The sequence below is a fragment of the Perca flavescens genome, chromosome 2, assembly GCF_004354835.1.
Source record: "Perca flavescens isolate YP-PL-M2 chromosome 2, PFLA_1.0, whole genome shotgun sequence".
Taxonomy (NCBI): domain Eukaryota; kingdom Metazoa; phylum Chordata; class Actinopteri; order Perciformes; family Percidae; genus Perca; species Perca flavescens.
This window is the reverse complement of record NC_041332.1, coordinates 39,872,953-39,894,652: the sequence shown is the minus strand read 5'-3', so window position 1 is coordinate 39,894,652 and position 21,700 is coordinate 39,872,953. Positions and strand designations below refer to the sequence as shown.

General features: G+C 39.9%; 1 protein-coding gene across 1 annotated transcript; it reads right to left on the bottom strand.

The window, feature by feature from the left end:
* Positions 1 to 11,932: 11,932 nt before the first annotated feature.
* Positions 11,933 to 12,987, bottom strand: LOC114548239 (uncharacterized). Its single transcript, XM_028568060.1, has 2 exons — positions 12,094 to 12,987; positions 11,933 to 11,966 (listed from the first exon to the last, which is right to left on the bottom strand). The coding sequence occupies exon 1, from the start codon at positions 12,878 to 12,880 to the stop codon at positions 12,128 to 12,130; it is 753 nt and encodes a 250-aa protein (XP_028423861.1). The 5' UTR covers positions 12,881 to 12,987; the 3' UTR covers positions 11,933 to 11,966; positions 12,094 to 12,127.
* Between the last annotated feature and the right edge of the window lie 8,713 nt (positions 12,988 to 21,700).

Genomic DNA, 21,700 nt, shown 5'->3' with positions numbered 1-21,700 from the left:
TGAGTAGCTCAGACATGAAGGTGGTGGAGGATTTAGGGGGACGGTATATAAGGACAATCTGAAGTGGAGCCAACCCAGTTAGACTGAACACAAGGCAATCCAGAGAGGTGACAATGGGTACTGACTTTCGGTATATCACAGCCAGCCCACCACCACAGACTCAAATCCTGATGTCATAAATTCCAAATTATCATCTGATCTTCACTTCTTACATGACTGGTTGAAAAAGAACAATTTGACCATATATAATATAAAGAAGACTGAATGTATGTATTTTCACTCACCCAGAAAAAGTCTTTCTTTCACTGATTATATTACCTTTGCAAATCAAGATATTGTTGTCACAAAGACTTACAAATATCTTGGTGTGCTACTTGATACACACCTTACATACCGGGAACACATTTCTAACTTAACAAAATAATAACTTTATGTGTATAACCAGATTAGGTCATATCGTTCCTTTTCTATTTCTGAAACCTACCTATGTGAAATTGTGTTTTCAACAATATCACGACTATACAATCGAGCTCTCAAGATCCACAGTAATCTTCCAAAGTGGTCTCACCATTGCATTGCACTCACATGCTCAAACGTTCTGACTTACCAGAACTACATAAACAGCCACGCTATTACATTTTATTTTCAGAATCAAAATGGCACTTCACCAACACTTTCTGCACTTCTCCCGACACACAATATGAGACCAGTACGCCTCACTAGGTTTCAGAGGCATTCATTCCAGTCCCCCCCATACAAAAACAACTATGGTCAGAAATCCTTTTTTCATACATACATACATGACATTCCCCATCACATCACCATCCATCACATATTTCAAAAAGGCATACAAAGTGTTCCTTTTCAACAGTTACACTTGCACTCATTGATTGTTCATGTATTGTCCAAGTCTTGTTTGCACTGTCTGTATTGTTGTTGTTTTTTTGTCTGTATCTGTCTAGTCCATGCTAATGTCCTGTACAAGTGTTTCTGTCTTCATGTGCCTTAACTGTGTTCTATGTTTCTGCAGAACAGGAACCTGCTGGAAACCAGTTTTTAAACTGAGTCAGGCCCGTTTAAACTGTGACTTAATGTTATTTTTAATACTTTCATGTATAATAAATTAAATGATGATGATGATGATGATGATGATGATGATCACTATTTGCGCACCAATTCAACAATCGAGAGTTGTACAAGCAGCTGCGAGCGTAAAACAAAATAGAGAGAAAGACTGATACCTGCATGTATAAAACTAAGCAGCACGTGCATAAAGCAGCCACCACGTACCCGAACATATCTGCTTTGCAAGCGCTGGAGGGCATACATGCTCTCGCAGGTAAACTCTGCTCTCAAAGTTGATTTCTTCTCGCCCGAAATGAAATGAAAACAAGGAGACATTGGCCCTCCTATTATTGGTCACTTTCAAGGAGATCTCCCCACGGACCTCCTTAGCCTACCTTGATGGACAGCTATTGTTCAGGAAGCCCGGACTTAAGTGTCCTAGCCGAAGAACTGTTTTTCTGTCTTTATTAATAATGTTACTCAACATAACTTGGTTGAAGGAATCCAGTTTGCAGCATTAAAAAAACAAACTTTATTTTTATTATTATTACCCATTCTATAAATGAATACTCATATTACCCATCATATAAATAAATCATGGCAGATGCAGGATTTTTTTAATAATAAAGGTATATCTCTTTGAATCAGTCCAGTACTACCTCTTCTTTCTTGCTGTCCAATTACCTAAACATTCAAGACTATATTTACACCAAACCAAACATCTATGTTTATTACAGATTTTTATATAAATCATAAAGTGTTCATCCAACAGCAAGTACAGGACACTGTAAAATATGCTGGTGACTGACATACAGACATATCACCACAACCTTTCAATAAAGTCAGTATAAAGTTGCATACAGTCTATAGGGTCTAACCCTAGAACTGATTTCTCTAGTTTAATGGTGCAAAAAGAAGGCATTACACAAAAACACTATGACCAGTAAATGGCGGTAGCATGCTTTTCTAAAAGTGAGTGTTTTCTGGCAGCTGGAGACTGCTTCCATACGGGCATATTTCCACGATGGACCCATCCAAAAGGTTTAAAAGTTGTATAAAAATAGGACTCCTTTTTTCTATCCCTCTTACATTTCATGCCTTTGTCAATGATTGTTTTGGCCTGTGTGTTGTCATCAACTGCCCATTTTGACACCTGGGTTGCCAGACTTGACATTATGTCAGAATACTGGCTTGTTTACCAGTCAGGAAAAGATATTGGTCAAGCTGAGGCACTAGATATTCCACCCTGTTAGGGACATATGCATAATTATCACAGAATGTTAATGTAAATGTTAAACAATATTAAGATTTTCTTAGATATCAAGTGTCTTTTTTTATTTAAAACTACCACTTTTTTTCATATATTTTCTCCCCAAAACGATAAATACTTTGAGCAGAAAACAATATGTGTGCGGTCAATCCTCTCCATCTCTTCAAAGAAACACAAAAACATGGAAAACATTTAACATTGTTTCAGTTTCACTTGATCAGGCTATCTGTTCTTCACTGTATCTCCACAATGAAAGGTCCAGTTGCATAGATCTTTTATTTGAATGCCTAAGGCTCTTCATTCAGCCACAGTACATGATTGTCAGCATGCCAGGTGATGTCCTTTCGTGGACCTGGCCAGAAAAAATTATTTACACCATTTCGATGCATGCAACTGACTTGTATATTGTCATCCTCCACATTCAAGATAATGTCTGGGTAGCGGGATTCAACATATACCACCACACACCACCTGCCAACATGATCGATGGTAATGACCTCTGGTCAAAGGGTTTCAGATGTGGGAACTTTTGCGGTTACTTTTGAACCCAGAACAGCTTGAAGGGTTGCTTCCTTCAGACTGAAGCTAGGGGAGTCCATGATTCACTGCTCTCTTTGGCAGAGACAGGTTATGGCTCTGTATTTGATTTCCCCTGGCAATGTACTCATCACTTGATGGATCTTCATTGACAGCAATAAAAGGGGGCACCTACAAAATAGACAAATGGAAAAGTTCTGGGCTACCATTTGTGCGGGCTGTCCATGAAGACAAGTCTCAACACACTCTCAAAAATGTGTATACTATCATTATGGAATACTTTTCATTATATTTTCTTAGGTGAGAGTACTAAGAAGTATATACACACATCCAAGAAAGTTTCAAATCAGGTGCAGAATCTGTTTTCTCTGGTTCACTTAAGTCCAAATGGATTAAGCATTCATGGCCCTACAGATGTTCCCTCAGTTGCCTGTAGGCCCTATACTGCCAACGGATGTTGAACAGGTGTTGCTTGAATTTGACCATTGTATCTTGGAACTGGTCGACAACTTCATCCTTAGTCTTAGTCAATGCTTTTTTGACTGTGATTATGGACTTATTTTCATCCTCATTGGATCTGGAAGTCTTTGTGGAGCATTGGGTAAAATGACATTGTTGGTAGGGCTGAACGATTTTGGAAAATAATCTAATTGCGATTTCTTTTTTTTTTTTTCACCAATATTGCGATTGCGATTTAATATGCGATTATTTTTTAAGCTCTTTGTCTTCTGTATTATTCAACAAAGACAAGCAATAAATCCTTATATAGTATGACCAACACTATATTATAATTAAACATAAATTGTTCTTTCATGGATGCCAGACCTCTGTTATGATGACATGAGGTGATGCATGAATTGATGAATGACATTTTTATTTAACTACTTCAATCACAATAGTATATTTGAACTTCCAACCTTGTAAACGTCAGAACATAAAGTGCTGACAAATAATCCTGGTGTAAACATTAAAATGAAAGTAAGTAACAAATCACACAAAAAGTGCAGATTGCAGAAATATCAAAAAATCTGTGGCTTTACCACACTCCGTTTTTCAGATAATTCACTTTAAGAAACGTGATATTTAAACATGTGGATTGCTCTTTTTAAACGCCATCTGTGAACTGCTAGAAAGTCTTTAAATAAATAATAATAAATAAAATATATATATACACACATCTTACTGATCTCTCCAGTCAGTAACACAAAGTGCAGAAAAATAAAGGAGAGCAAATATCTGCCGTTACCTCTTTGAAAATATTTAGGTAAATCAAAGTTAAACATACTATAACAACTGTAAAATTATATATATACTTTTAAATGAAAACTGGCTGAACATCTTGATTATCTGTAGTCAACAACAGCAACACACCACATAATGATCCTAGCTCACAGGTTTTTTGCTACGAAGACCAGCATATCTACTTTTGTTGGTTTTAAGGATGAGCGAGTGCAAGTCACTATATTCCCTCCAGTGCTGAACAGATGCTCTGAGCTGGTACACAAAGATATTTGCGGGCTATTTTGCACAGTCATGGAAAGTGAATGTTGTGCACCTTCCACCAGGCCAAGGGATCATCCTCTCCGTCAATGACAGAGTTCAACAGGTAACTATTCAACTCTGCCTCCACGACATCTTCAAGTGGCAGAAGCAAAGTTGAAGAGGCAACATTGGTTTTAAAAAGGCTACCAAGATACTTCTTTGCCTTTCCCCCAGAGGGCTGTTCACTTGGAGGATTTTGAACAGTTTCAGTGCAAGACCTCTTTTCCTGCCAAATGGGAAAAGAGACATTAGTTTTGAAGTTAGCTTATATATAAATATTATGTGTTTGTGAAAGTATAATTTTCCAGGATTGTTAACCTGGTTATGTGTACGTCTTGCTGATTCCAGCATTTCTGTCTTCAGTCGGGCCTTAATGGCAGGAAGATTTTCTGCGCTGATGTATTGCGTTTTGAACATAGGGTCCATGAACGACGCAACATCCAAAAGCTCCTGGGTATTGACTTGAAGTCACTGTACTTGTCGTTGAGGTAGGAGATGCTCACATACTCCTCTCCAGAAAGAGCATCTGTAAATTCGGAGAGAGAGAATGCAGTACCTTATGAATTGACTCCAACACTTCAGTATTCTGCCAGGTTGGGATGAGGGAGCATGCATGTCGTTCACCTGACAATACCTGCGATATGGCGTTTGCCTGTTCCAGCACTCGTGCAATCATTTTCTCTCTTGTTGTCATTTCTATCTTGTTGGGCACTCAGTAATGAGGGAGTGCTCAGGAAGTTCTTCTGTGCCTCAGTGAGCGCTACCTTTTTCCTCCAACTGTGAGAGAAGTGTCCCACCAACTTCTTGCACAGCCCTATCACTCTTGATACTCTACCATCTTTGATTGCATTTTCTGGGGGAAAATGAAATAAAATTAGTGTAAAGCTGTTTACACACATAGCCGACGGCCGACCGTTGATAGCAAAGCCAGTCAAAATGATCAGTCTCCTCGTGTTGGTCCAAAAAGTGCCACAGAACACACCACAAAGACGAGACGAGACGTAATACATCTCTATAACAGCAGGCGGCGCTAATCTGTATTGTTGCCCAGGAAATGAAAACCGGCAGCTGATTGGACGAACGCCAGCGCCATTACTCATACAATTGCAGTTGTGTGATACAATGCTTTACCATTACACTCACTCTCACAAACACACTCACACTCACACACACACACGGCAGTAACTTACCAATGGCAAGATGCAATCTGTGTCCAAAACACTGGAGCCTGGTCCACTCGTTCAGCTGTGCTGCCTTCACCATATTTGACGCGTTGTCCGTCGTTATGCAGACATGGTTGTCTTCATTGAGATCCCAGCATGGAAGCCCCTCTCTCAGGCCAGCAGCAATGTTTTCCCCTGTGTGGTTTTCTGGGAAGTAGGTTGTTTGAAGGCTGCAAGCTTTGAGGTGGAGGTCTTAATATAATAGACCGTAAGACTCTGATAAGGCTCCGCTATACGGCTTGACCACATGTCTGTTGTAGCCGCGAAAAACGTAATAGTTGTCAGCTCCGCTGCTACTCTGCCTACATTGTCTGTGTAGCTCCGGTATGGCTATCTGGCTAAAATATGTGCGGGAGGGCATGCTGTACCTCTTATCCAGTGTAGTTACCAAATTATTGAAACCAGGCTTGGTCACTGTATTGACGTGCATCATGTCTTTCGCGATGCATTGGGCTACTGCTTGGGTGATTTCAGCGTGCCGTTTTGAAGTGCATTCATATGGCGTAACACTTTCAAACATTTCGGTCAGTGATCCTTGCCGAGTACTTGGATTATTTTGCACACTGCTTGGTTTTTTTAGCTATAAACTGTGACTACCTATTTCCGTTCACAAAGACTGAGTGCAAAGGTTGCCTGTATACAGTAGGTTTGTCTAGCGTGTCATAATTATCACACTGTTTTCAAATCATCTGTTAACTTAGCCATTCATCAAATCCCTCACAGTAATACCGTAGCTTACTTGTGCACGTATTTAACATCTAATACTGTGATTTATATGCTACAACCATCAATATATCATTCTCTTATTGTTTAAATCCATACCATTTACTTCACAAACATGACCGGTTATAATAACCATGCACCGCATACGTCTTTGTTAACTACATGTCTGTTTATTAAGTTTAAAAGGTAACAGAGGGTAACATATAATCTTGGTGTTTTACCGGCGTCTGCTCTTTGTTGTATAAAGGATGTTGTATACATTTGTTTTTTTAATTTAGTAAAGGACATGGGTACATCGCCAGTATGTTTGCCTACATATACAAATAGTCAATACCAGGGTTGCATATACAAAGAAAAATATATGTAGAAAATAAATAAAAAAGTAGAAAAGAAAAGTGCAGTACATATTAAGTCAAATGTACCAGTACATGAGATATTTTTCAAACACACTTCCAGTCTTAATTGCCTTCTTATTTTTAATGTCTCTTATAGTGTTGCCGTATTGGTGCAGTTCTTGAAAGAAGTGTTCAAAGCTTGGTTTGGCGTCCGCCCATTTCTTCTAGTGAATGTGGAATTTCCCCAAAAACAAGATTAATTGAACAAAATAAACAACATCATTGTCAAACTTATTGCCTTTAAAACAAATAAAAATATCTTTATCTTTAAATTGAATTGATTGCCCAGTGTTCCGTCTTGTAAGATGCTGAACATCTACCCAAAATATTTTAGTATACATACAGTGAAAGAACAAATGACAGATTGTTTCTTCTTCTAGTTCACAGAAAGTACAAAAATATTCAATATCAAGTTTTGTCCTTTTTTACTGGATATATATTATGTAAGATTTTAAAAGAAACCTCTTTTACTTTGTTATTAAGTCAGAATTTGTCACCAATTAACCAGATTTTTTGCCAGTTCATTTCTCCAAAGATTGAAGCCCAAAAGAATCTTCCTGAGGGCAGAGTTACCTCTTGTATACAATTCCTGATGGGTTTATTAAAACATGTATTCTTGGTAATGTCAATCCCCCCAAGGAATATACCACTATTAAGCGGATTGATCACTGACAATACTGAACCTCTAAGAAGTTGCAGCACACTCCTCAGCACAGCATCAACAACTATTGCATATTCTCTTGGAGTGACTGCAAACCGGAATTTGGAGAGGAGTTCATTATACTTTAGTAACTGCCCGTCAGCGTTAAGGAGTTGTTTTACCAATACAATATGATTAGCAACCCAATTTCCATAATACAGAGATTTTTTTTTATATTGAATATCCTTTTTATTCCAAATGTAGTAATTGGTTGGCGTAAAATTATGCTTGTAAATTAATTTCCAGGCCAGCAGAGCTTGTTTATGAAAATTTGATAACTTTACAGGTAATCTATCAATTTTGTAAACACATGTTAACAGAAATTTAACTCCACCAACTAATCCAAAAACATATTTAGGGAAAGTATTCCAAATACAGTCCTTTTCTTCAATCAAATTAGTTAACCATTTTAAGTATTATTTAGTGTTTCAAAACTTGATACCTCTAGACCATCATTCTGTAATGTAATGGCAGCTACTACTATGCACTATGCACTTTTGGGTCCATGACAAATTTCCCGTAGGGGACAATAAAGTATATTCTATTCTATTTCTTCTAATGTTGCACAGGATGTCTTTTCTTAATTAATGGCATCTGTTCCTCCAAATAAAGTTGAATAAGATTTTATCCAATTTTTTGGATATTTCAAAAGGGATGTTTAATGATAATGATACATAGACAGACCTTGATATTCCTTCAGCTTTAGATAACAACACTCTACCATTCAATGAAAGATCTCTCATTAACCACATATTGAATTTTTTCTTAATTTGTTCAATTATAGGACTGAAATTTAGGTTACTGCGACGTTTTTCATTCTTATCAATGATAACACCCAGGTATGTAATTGTATTCTTCACATGGATTCCCTCTACTTTGGTTAGTTCACATTCCTTAAGTGGTAGTAAAACAGACTTACTCAAATTCATTCTTAAACCTGACACATCAGAGAATTCCTTAATACAGTCGATTGCTTTTATCACTTCATGTCTATTGGCTAGAAAAATATCTGCTAGTTGGGATAATTTAAATTCTCTGCCTAAGGCAACTATACCTTGGAAATTACTTTTTTTAAGATGTATAGCCATAATTTGTGTAACAAGGAGGAATAAGAAGGGGCTAAGTGGACACCCTTGTCTTATGCCACGACCAATATCAAATCTAGGAGTCATACCGTGAGCTAACTTAAGCAACCCTTATATAGCGTTTCGTCAGCTTTCAAAAATTGGTTCCCAAATCCAAGACACTTAATAACTTTAAACATAAATCGGTGACTTACGGTATCAAATGCCTTATAAAAATCCACAAATAAAATAAAGCTATTGTCCAATAAATATTCATCATAGTCAATCATATCCAATACTAATCATATGTTATTACAAATATTTCTTCCTGGCATTATTAATTTTTTTTTTAATTATTAATTTTAAGTTTACACAGGGAAGACAACTCAAAGTTTCTCTTTTCCAAACTGAAAAAGTATTTAGTGCATTTTTCACCTTGTTCAAGCCACTTCCTCCTAGATATGATAAAGGCACCCCTGGCATTCTCCTCGTATATTTTGTCCAAAACAAGTTGCAGAGATGATAGCTCAATAATTTCTAATTTCATATTTCATTAATTCCCAACAGTTTCCAAAATTATTGAGTAAGTTTGCTTGACTCCAGTATCTGTCAATTATTGTTTGGGTTTCTTTTTTAAATTCTTTATTTTGTAAAAGTAATTTATTTAATTTCCAGTAATCTTTGTTAAGGCTGTGTCTAACCATCGCAATATTCGCAATATTAATTGTTACAGCCTCATGATCTGTAAAAACTGCGGGTTCTATCATCACTGAGTCAACCTTATTTTCTATGTCTGATGAGACCAGCCAGAAATCTATGCGGGACTGTTGAGATCTATCCTTACTTACACACACCGACACGTGACAACGCAAGTGTCAGAGCCAAATCCTGGCCAGGTCTCCTTGACACCTGCTGTGACACCTGAACGTTCACCTGCAGGAACTCCAACGTAGTGGCGCTCAGCCGGGGGCTTGTGAGTATCCCCCCACCCGCCCGGCGCCTCACACCCTGGGCAATTCTGGAGAAGAAAAGACTCCAACCCCTATCCAGGAGAGAGGTGACATTCCACGTCCCCAGAGCCAGCCTCTGCTGCCCGGGTCTGGTCCGTCGAGGCACCTGACCTTCACTTCCACCCGTGTGGCAGCACACCCGCCCCCAGCGGTTCCTCCCACAGGTGGTGGGCCCATGGGATGGAGAGGAAGGTGCCACGTTGCTTTTTCAGGCTGTGCCCGGCCGGGCTCCATGGCAAACCTGGCCACCAGGCGCTCGCTGACGAGCCCTCCATCTGGGCCTGGCTCCGGGCAGGGTAACTTCACCTCTTTCTCGATGACTCATAGGGGGTTTTGAACTTTTAACTGAAGTTTCAGGACCTAATTTACTACAGAAATCTTTCCAGCTGTTTTTCTTTGCTTCTTTTATTTGAGGCAGACCTAATGCAATCACTTCAGCAATCAGCTTTATAGACTCCAAGCAGGTGAGGCCAATCCCCCAACGAGGTAGGAGGAGCTAGTCAATCAGGTTCCAACTGAAAGAAACAGTGACAGGCCAAAACAGCTAGTCAAACTGTCACATGAAGGTTCAATAAATGTTAATTGTGGTTAAAAATACTGACCTTTGTTTAAAAGCTTGACTTCTCCTCACCAGAGGCCTGTATTACGAAGCAAGATCAACATGGCCTGGATTTCTTTCAGTAATCCGGCTTCACTAACTCTAACAACTGCGGCCCCGGATAACCGGTGTCACGAAGGTGGTTATCAACTAGTTCAATCAACCCAGGTTTGTCCAATCTAGAGACGAGCACGTTCACATAAAAGAGGCGGTGTTTGCGCACCACGACCAATCGCAAACATCTACCAGAGCCGCATGTTATATATAAGAAGAGCAAATTATAATTCTACATAAATATTAAGGACACAGACTCGGTTTTCCAGGGAAAACGCAATACAGTCGCTGCTTCCTGAAACAGGAAGGAAAGCTGGCAAAAAAAGAAAATAGCTGACGCTGTAGATGTTTAAATCACAACTCCAATATCACTTCCCCATCAGTCAGGACCAAGATCTGGCCATAATTACACTTGGGCTTTCCATAAACTGTCGTTGCTTTAGCCTATTATTTCAGTTGCAACCCTGGCAGTGGGAAGCGATCGTGAGAGCAAATAAAAAATATAAAAACATAATTCAAACCGATGTGCGCATTATTGACACACGGCTCAAGAAGCCGATATGTAATTCCCTCCCATTAAAATATATAGGCTATATTTCATAAAAATACCCATGTTAACGGGGTTGTTGGTCTCTAAATGTTTTAACTTTTATGAGCGCACCCCTCTTTCCCCCTCTCTCTCTCTCTGCAGCGAGCTCCGCCTGATCTTCTTTAAGAATGGTGATGCCGTTATCAATCGACCTATTGATTGGTCAGTAGGCGGTGCTTTTACACTGGTTGATCTCTGATCTCCAACTTAACCTGCTCCCGACCAGGTTAGGTGTTCAGCATGAGTTACCACGGCGATTGAACCCGATAACAACTGATCCACCTTCGTAGTATAGAAAATCCTGGGTTGAGCCTTAAGTTAGCTCGTTAACGCCAAATCCTGCTTCGTAGTACAGGCCTCTGAAATGTTTTTATTGTTTTTGTTTTGTAGGAATTATTATGACAAGTTCTGGATAGACTTCACAACAGGGTTGATTTATGATCTGCAGATGCAGATTTTCTGGAATTTGTACATCCACAGGAAATGTTTTTTCTTTATGTTGTGTCACAACATGTTCCGGTGCCCTGTGAAGTTACAGAGAAGTTGATGGAATTAAACAATGCTCTTTAGAATCTGTAAGAACATCAACAACATCCTCCCACACCAGTCCAATACAGAGGGGAATTGGACGACCAAAGATCTTGATATGTAATGAACATTTAATACATCTACTGGAACTTGGACTGCCAGCGGTAACAGTTTGTGGTTTACTGGGGATTTATTGTGCTACACTGTACAGAAGAATGGCTGACATCAACCTCTCTGTCAGGGGGATGTACAGTGACTGTACCGATGCAGAGCTGGATAAACGTATCTATAAAATAAAAGAGAGGATGCTGCATGCAGGGTACAGATTAGTGAAGAGTACTGTGGAGGTACAAGGACATCGACTCCAGGCTCATGTGAAAGCATCCATGCATTGTGTCGACGGCCTTGGGATACTTTGAAGCAGGCCAGCTGACAGTCTTGCCTGGGCCCGGGACAAGATCATCTTAGATGGGCCCCCCCGTGCCCAGATCTCTCCTTTGCTCTTCCTCTCCTCTGCTGTTCCTCTCCTCTACCTCTCCTCTCCTCTACCTCTCCTCTGCTCTTCCTCTCCTCTGCTCTGTTCTGCTCTTCCTCTCATGTTCCTCTCCTCTGCTCTCCCTCTCATGTTCCTCTCCTCTCCTTTGCTCTTCCTCTCCTCACACCTTTCTCTGCAAAAGACAAGTGACAGGCATTGACAATAACGGGTAACATTAACAAACTACACAAGCTGTTGCCAAATACACTCTTCATATGTATTGGAATTCTGACTCTAGCAGGAAATAAATGAATATTTACCATTGTATTTTAGGGTACTGCTGGTGTGACATTTTTAGATTTGAACTGCAAATGCCATGCGCCGAACTTTCCTTGTGGCAAAATCATCTATGATGTCTTTAAAGTCCAGTTTCTTGGCAAGTTGACGCTCTATGGAGAGCATTGCCAAACCAGTGAGCCTCTCCTGTGACATGTTAGAGCGCAAGTAGTTTTTTATTATCTTAATTTTACTGAAGGCCCGCTCACCTCCAGCCACAGCCACAGGCAGAGACAGGAAAATACGCAGCAGGACACACAGGTCTCCATAAATGCTCTGTAGTCCCATTGTGTATATGGCATTAAGTAGGTCCAGAGGTCCAAGACCGTCTTCAAAAGTTGCACTATATATTTTCTTTAAGTGCTGAATTTGGTCTTCAAGGGACTCTGTGAGGTCATTCTTATATTTCTCAGAGAGCTTTGAGGATGATGCGCTGATGCTGTCCTGTGGTATATCTCTGAATTTCCCCAGGACGCAGAACTCGTCACATATCTGCTGCATTGATGAGAACCGGACATGTAGTTGAGAGATTATGCCGTCCATTGCAACATGAAACATTCTATCTCTGAATAGGGTCTCTGGGCTTTGCTCCTCTGTCCCTTGCTTTTCTGACTCCTCAAAGAAACGCTTCCTCTTTCTCTGTCTCATTTCTAACTGGGATTTGATGCCCATGGACGTGGCAATAGCAGTTGCCTCTGTCAGAAAACTATCCCATGATGCACGCATGCAGGCAATCTCCTCCTCCAGTTCCTTTATATTGACAGCTTGCATATCAAGTGAGATGGTTGATGACTGGCTGGTAAGGTTTCTATCCTCTATGCATTGTAACACCTTGACCCAAAAAGTGAGGAGCAAAACTGTAAAGGACTGAAAGTAGGTCTTTAGACCCTGTGCTTCAGCTTTGGCTTCACTGGTGAGGTTACCTGTAGTGATAAAGGTGTCTAAAGCCTGGATCACACCGGGCAAATGTTTTGCCACTGGGCGCACTGCCTCTATCCGCGCACTCCATCGTGTGTCAGACAAGCTGTGCAGGGAACAACCCAAAACTCTTTGTAAGATTTCCCATCGGTGAGGGCTTCCACTGAATAGTTTGTACAGCTGATTGATAAAGCCAAAGAATATGTCTATTTCTGGGCAGGCCCGGGCTGCATGGACACCAACTAGGTTTAACGTGTGAGATGCACATGGTGAGTATGTGGCCAAAGGATTTTTATTCAGTATTCGAACTTGCACTCCTCTCACTTTTCCTGCCATGTTAGCTCCGTTATCATAGCACTGACCCCTGCAATCAGCTATATCTATCCCATGTTCACCTAGCGATTGTTCCACCATTGTGGCGATTTCCTCTCCTGTCTTTTTTGAAAAGTCCTTAAATTCAAGGAACCGTTCATTTATTTCCCACCCACCCTCAGGGGAAGTTTGACTGACATACCTCAGCAACAGTACATTTTGCTCCAAATTTGACACATCTGGGGTTGCATCACACATTATGGAATAGAATGTTGTTTCTTGCCTTTACCTCAAAATGGTGTTTAGGACACACTGAGCACAAAGTTCAATAAATTCGTTTTGGCTGTCAGGTGAAAGGTAATAAGCTTGGAGTCTCTTTCCCTGTTGCCGATGTTCTCTAATGTTTTGTAGATGGTCATTTAGGATACTGTCATACTTTGCCAACAGCTCAATTATGCCAAGGAAATTTCCATTGTCTGGCTCATCTAGTGTATTTGTGCTAATCCTAAAGGCTAAGTACAGTGTTACATCCAGCAGCCGCTTCAGTAGTGCTTTGTTTTTTTCAATTTCTGTCTCCATCAATTTTTGTTGTTGGCTGTCAATTCCAGAAGTCTGTAGGACAGAATGTTGTAGGTTCTTCCATTTCCAATAACAATGTTTGTGTGCACGGTTTCTTTCATGTTCTGGAAATCTCTCATAAAGCTTTCTGTATTTTATATTCGATATTTTCATCCCATCTGTGGAATTTAATGCACTAGTTGACTTTTTCTCTACTTCAAAGGAGAACAGCAAGCATGGTAGGCAAAATAAGGCCTTTTTTGAGCTGTTATATACTATCCAGTCCCTATCGATTTTTTTCCCTTCCATTGTGGGATGTGGAATAAGTCAAATAGTTTGGGAATTCCCTGCCCTCTGCATCTGCTGGCAATTCCTTTGCCCTCTCTGAGAAAGGCGTTCGTTTTGCCATCACACATACGAGGTTCACTCTATCAGAGTCGGTCATTCTAGTTGGCCATAATGCAGGATCGCTGAAATTAGGTGTGTGATCAGTCTCTGATCCATCCTGTTCAGACTCTCTGGCAGGGCAGCGGGCCCCTCCCGCATCACTGTGACTCTCTCTCTCTCTCTCTCTCTCTCTCTCACCGGTAGCCTGACTCTGTCCCTCCGTTGCGGGGCAGTGGGTCCCTCCCTCATCACTGTGACTCCCTCTCTCTCTCTCTTCTCTCTCACCGGTAGCCTGACTCTGTCCCTCCGTTGCGGGGCAGTGGGTCCCTCCCTCATCACTGTGACTCCCTCTCTCTCTCTCTTCTATCTCACCGGTAGCCTGACTCTGTCCCTCCGTTGCAGGGCTGTGGGCCCCTCCCGCATCACTCTCTCTGTCACCTGACTGCAGCTGGATCTCTCTCCTCTCTGTCTCATCCTCTCCGTCGGAGCTACCAAACTCAACTGTTTCTGTCAAAGATAACGTGTTGTGTCAGGCTTTCTACAAGCTAACGGACGTTGACATTAGAGCTGGGCTGTTAGGTTACGTTACTAGGTTACGTTACAAGGCTCGTAAACGTTGGCTGCGCTGTGTCTTACCTTGCTCTACATTGACTTCACTAGTTCCAGCTTCACCGTCACCACCTTTTTTTAAATATTTGTTTAGAAAATCTCTAAGGCCTCTATTTTCTTCTTCTCTTTTCTTTCCTTTTCTGAGCACCGGACTTGTGCTGACCCGACATTTTGAGCGTCCCGAACTTCAAATCTACTGACAACATCAAGTTTTGATCAGTGGCCAAACCATTTTTGTGTTGGGGGTGGGGGGGGTTCTTGACCACTATTTTAAGGACAATTAGGAAGAAAACAAATAAAAAAGCTTTATACAAGTCAAATATTACATATATTTTTCCACAAATATGCCTATTTTAAAATTTCTTTTAAATTATTCCATAATTTAATGAGGGTCCAGTTCTGGGGCCCCCCCCCCCTATCCTGGGCCCGGGACAACAGACCCGTTTGTCCCCCCCTATCGGCGGGCGTGCTTTGAAGAATGAAACAACTGGGATGTGTTGTCAGGCGAAGTACTCGGTGCCATGCCCCAAGTACGTTATCTATGTAGACACAAATCACAAACTCATCAGGTAACCTGTTTTCTTGTTCATATTAAATTGTACTTTTTCATGCATGTTTGCAGTCTTGTAAAAAGTACTTGAAAGCAATAATTGAGTAAAAGTACAAGTATCTTACCAGAAAATAACTTTGGTAGAAGTTAAAGTCACTTTTTAAATGTATTAGTTGAGTAAAAGTCTTAAAGTATCTGATGTTTACTGTACTTAAGTATCCAAAGTAATTTTCTGATATTAAATGTAGGCTACTTAAGTATTAGAAGTAAAAGTTATAAAAATCTTTTGATAATGGCCAAAGGTGTGTAACGTTATCTTCATCGTCGTCAGGGTGGTCATCGTCTGCGGCAGAGCCTGCATGCAGGTGCTTCCATGACGCTATCAGTTATTATTCTTTCTCCTCTTCTTCTTTAGTTTTGGCCTATGTTTTAAACTCAAGGCTTCAAAACAGCAGTCCACAAACCAATGGGTGACGTCACGGATGCTACGTAGAGCTTAGATCTATGGAGGAAATATTTATTCATAATTCAAATTGAAAGTCCAAAGAGAAATTGGAAGTCCAAAGGGAAAACAAAGCGAGATCAAATTAAAAATATTATTATTTTTTAAATTTTCCATTTGGCTTTGGCTTTTGAATTTAATATTTGGCTATTGAATTTCAATTTATCATTGGCTTTTAATTTTCATTTAATATTTGGCTTTTGAATTTCAATTTAACATTGGATTTTAATTTTCATTTATTATTTGGCTTTTGAATTTCAATTTAACATTGGATTTTAATTTTCATTTAATATTTGGCTTTTGAATTTCCATTTAACATTGCCTTTTCATTTGGACTTGACACATGTCAATGTAAATGAGGAGGCGTGGCCCAAAGGCTGGTGGGAGGGTCTGAAACCAAAGGGGTGCAGAGGCAATTTATGAGCAGCAGGGGGAGCTTACTGCTGAGGAGCACACTGTTAAGCATCTGTCTGCAGATTCACCACAAGGCTGGGTCTGGTTTCACATGATAGAAAATGATGATAAACTAAACACAAACCACATTTCATGCTACAACCGTGAAGTTTTCATGTAGTTACTATAATCGGACTAGATTAGGACTGGATTTAAAGCTGATTCTGGTTCCCAACTTTGCCCAAGGTGTGTCTGTTTAAAACACGACTCAGACAACTTCTCTCTTTTGATGTTATATTTAATTAAGCAATAGTAGAAACATGGGTGTGGGTAGCTCTGCTTACGTGTGTTTGTGTGTGGTCAGATCTCGAGGACGCACACACACACAAACTCAACCGGATAGTCATCGTCCGAACTGCGACCTCTCCTTTTTCTTTCTCTCACTTTTTTCTCCGGGTGGTGCGCGCGGTGTGAGGTGCGTGTCCGCGCTATTCTCCAACATGGAGCCTCCTCACAACTATCACTCCTGATCGACGGCCTTTTCTACAGCCCGTGTACTTTTTCAGACTTCCAGCTAACAGCGGTGTCTGTGAGCATCACTGGCCGGCCAGCAGGGAGGCGATCCCGGCCGCCACCAGCTGGCTGTCCCATCAGACTGAAGCTTCTGACAACATTGGAGAAAATGTGCAGTTGGCCATCAATGTTTGTAAAACTGCCCATATTCAAACTCTACACAGTTAATTTATCGCATAAAAAAGTCTCAATAGTGAATTTAGTGGTGGAATAGCAGATGAAAATTGTAAAAAGTTTCCAGTTGTTTGCTGCTGCTAATATGGCAAACTCCCGATCTAGATTATAGAATCGATTGCTTTTTTATGATAGTTGTGAGGAGGCTCCATGTTGGAGAATAGCACGGACAAGCACCTCACACCGCGCGCACCACCCGGAGAAAAAAGTGAGAGAAAGAAAAAGGAGAGGTCGCAGTTCGGACGACGACTATCCGGTTGAGATTGTGTGTGTGCGTCCTCTGACCACACACAAACACACGTAAGCAGAGCTACCCACACCCATGTTTCTACTGTTACTTAATTAAATATAACATCAAAAGAGAGAAGTTTTCTGAGTCATGTTTTAAACAGACACACCTGGGGCGAAGTTGGGAACCAGAATCAGCTTTAAATCCAGTCCTAATCTAGTCCTCACTAACACGGGCCCAATTATAGTAACTACATGAAAACTTCACGGTTGTAGCATGAAATGTGGTTTGTGTTTAGCCTCCATCATCATTTTCTATCATGTGAAACCAGACCCAGCCTTGTGGTGAATCTGCAGACAGATGCTTAACAGTGTGCTCCTCAGCAGTAAGCTCCCCCTGCTGCTCATAAGGTGCCTCTGCACCCCTTTGGTTTCAGACCCTCCCACCAGCCTTTGGGCCACGCCTCCTCATTTACATTGACATGTGTCAAGTCCAAATGAAAAGGCAATGTTAAATGGAAATTCAAAAGCCAAATATTAAATGAAAATTAAAATCCAATGTTAAATTGAAATTCAAAAGCCAAATATTAAATGAAAATTAAAATCCAATGTTAAATTGAAATTCAAAAGCCAAATATTAAATGAAAATTAAAATCCAATGTTAAATTGAAATTCAAAAGCCAAATATTAAATTCAAAAGCCAAAGCCAAATGGAAAATTTAAAAAATAATAATATTTTTAATTTGATCGCGCTTTGTTTTCCCTTTTGGACTTTGAACACGTGGGCCGTTACAACTGACGTTCTCAACTACAATTCCGAGTTGTTTGAACTGCAGAAATCTGTTTAGAATAATGCAACAAGGACAAAGCATGTTTATTCAGCACAGCAGTAGATGGAGACTCCGCGCCGTGTTGCATTTTGTAACTTTTGTACACATTTGTTACTTTTATATAGCCTATATATATTTATAATATTTCTGATTATGGCATAGCTTTCTCCCCACCCAATTAGGCTTTAAAAAAAAAAAAAGAAATCGCTTGATCAAGGGTCCGGTAAAAATAATCTTTACAGTGTATGTGTGGAACCAAAGTTCACAATCAGGAGTTTTGAATAGAAACTTTTATCCATATGCCATTAGCAACATGTGCTGAGGTTAGCCCAACAAGCTGATTGGCTTATAAATCAGTCACACTTTGGCAAGCGCAAATGAAATGCTGGACCTGGAAGACGGAGAGAGATAGTTGTGAATAAGGGAACCGTTCATCCGGTCTGCTTCACACTTGGCTTCCTGGGTACCCAATGAACTTGACATTTGGAATTTGTAGCAGTGTATACAGCGTTGCATATTGGATATTAATGAACTGTGAAGTTATTTTGGGGTACAATGGTTCTGGAGAAAGCTACAAGGAGCAATGCCACAGGCCAAGCAATCGATCCGTTCCAAACAGGTGTGTTTTTTACTGGCACTGTGCATCAGTAACCTCAATTATGTGACCATTCCCTGGCAATAATTTATTTGACATTGAAATTTTGCCCCCGGTTCTCTCTAAAGAATCCTGTTGTTTTTTTTTTTTTTTAGAGAACCAAATCCAAGACGGCCAATTGCACCATCTTGAAAAAATAACTTCTAAAGCAGAGCACCTAGAATCATGTATAGTATATAGAAACTTTTTTTAGTAAATCGACCACAAGGATTGTAAATCTGACATCAGTTGGACGTGATGGCCACCATCCAGTACAGTTAAAACGTCACTTTTGACAGCAAAAGTAAGATTTGGTGTTTGGGGTTTGCCATTTTTACAGTATGTAGAGAAGGAGAATAACAATGGTAAACTATAGCTAAATAATCACAAATCTATGCCTACCAAACATGTATGGTTTAGTAAAGAGGAGGAGAAGGGAGATGATAATGTACAAGGGCGGATTCATCGGAATCTGATGATTCAGAATCTAGTGAGGCAGAATGCTCTGATTCAGACTGATCATATGACACGTTTTGAATGTTGTGTCATTGTTAAACAATTAAAGTTACTGAAAAGATCTTATTTTGAAGTATAATTAGTTCTCTTGTCATGCATTTATCATATTTTACTGCAAGAGATCATTATGGAGGTAGTTTGTTTAAAGTAGGCCTACAACAGTACCAAGGTAAAATGCAGTGTTGGGAAAGTTCACTTTCTACATGAACTATAGTTCAAAGTTCAGTTCACAAATTTTAAAATGAACTAGTTCAGTTCATAGTTCATACTTCAAAATGTTGAACTAAGTTCACAGTTCCAAAAATGAACTAGTTCATAGTTCTTTTTTTCCATATGTGCCGTTTCAGGTTTGCTGTGGATGTGACTGAAGTGCGGATTTTCTTTTTGAAAGCCAGCGGGCAAAGTTTTCACAGATATGTAAGATTTTTCCCATCCTCACCGACCTTTCACCTTAAAACTCGTTTAAATGATCATACGACGCCTCCTTGCTGCTTCGTCGCCGCCATGCTGCTTTTTGTTTTGGGGACACATGCGGCGGTGAGACACTGGTGGCTGGTGTTGCCAGATTGGGTGTTTTTTCTGCTACATATTAAGGCCTGTTTACGGTGTGTTTTAGCCAGGTTTTCGCCTGGAAGGCTCTATAGAAATCTGGCACCGTATTGAATGAAGTTCAACTGAGAAGAGCGTGCTGTTCACAGACACCAGAATCAACGAGTTCACAGTAACGTTCATCAGGCAGTAATACAGTACGTTCAGTTCACGTTCGCCCAAAATATGAACGAGTTCATGAACTATCCTTCAATGAACACGTTCAGGCACAAAACTGGTAAAATGGGTTTTGATATTACCATCTTTTCAGTGACCATAATTATGAAATGAAATTATAATAGCTAAAGCATTGTTATTTTCCTTACTTGCCTTCCCGTTCAAAAGGTAGGCTACGTTATCACTCTACTTGATGGTTGCCAATCCTCTATACTTTAAAGCTATAGTGTGTAGTTTCTGTTGCCCCTATGAGGAATTCTAAGTAATGACAACAAAACTGTTGGCACGTCCACATGATACAAGCCTTCTGTGATCGTGCACAGCCTCCCCCCCTCCTCCATACAGTTACTAGTAGCCAAGGAGGACACAGAGGATTAAAATAACATGATGGACTCTTCAGAAGAGGTCATTATCTTCACTCAAGCTCCTGCGCACGAAAGTCGCTGGACGACACAATCTTCTGAACATAGCCATAGTGGAGTGTGGAGCTGATAGTCTTATTTAGCTTTCTAGCAACTCATTTGGCAATGGCTTGAATGTAACGGACGTTCATTAATATCAGAAAGTTATGCACTTAAGCTAAAAATGGGTTTATACATGATTCTAGGTGCTCTGGATCAAAAGTAAATTTTTCAACATGGCCCCAGCGCTCATGTTGGATTTGCCCCTCTGGTCTTTTGGGAGGCACCTGGGGGCTAAATGTTGTGCAAATATTAATCAGTTAATCAATTAGTTGTCAACTATTACATTGATCACCAACTATTTTGATAATCAATTAATCGGTTTGAGTTTGAGTACATTTTAAGAAAGAAAAGTTAAATTCCAGCCCCTTCATGTGAATATTTTCTAGTGTATTCGCTCCTCTGTGACAGTAAACTAAATATCTATGAGTTTCCAAAAAAACAAGATATCTGAGGACCTCATCTTGGGCTTTGTCAAACCTTGATTGACATTTTTCACTATTTTCTGACATTTTATAGACCAAATAACTTATAAATGAATTGGGAAAATAAACAGATGAATCAGCATTGAAAAAATCTTTAGTTGCAGCCCTAGTCAATAACTTCAACATCTCTGAACTCCACCGTCCTAGCTCTCCAAGCTTTCCCTTACACAGCCTTAGACTGACTGAGACTGGAGGAAGATCTGGACCAGACACACCTCTCAACTTTGCAACTGCGCTCCCATGGCAACCACCTGAAGGCAGAGATGGTGGCTTTGTCATAGTACCATACATTATGTGATGATTAATGAGTTTCTGCAAATTCCAACAATCCATCTGCTAGTTTAAAGCCAGCCACTGTTGTTTTGTTCAATAATTCCAGTTAATTCTGACTTACAATCACTCACTGTCGAATTGCAAATGCCTGGAATAAATTCAGATATGCTTTTTTGATTGTTCTGCCTTTTAACTTGAAATTTGTGTAGTAAATACTTTGAATTTACTAGCATGCTGAAAATATTGTTGTAAATAACACGATTGGTATTTTCACAATCGCATCCCCATTTAAATAGCTTTATTCAACTACTGTAGTTACATATTAAGACATAAAATTATATTTTTCGGTCCCTTACTGCTATTTTCAATTTATAGACTAATAGTGAAAACTAAAGGCAACATACAGTGTTTTACACTGGACGT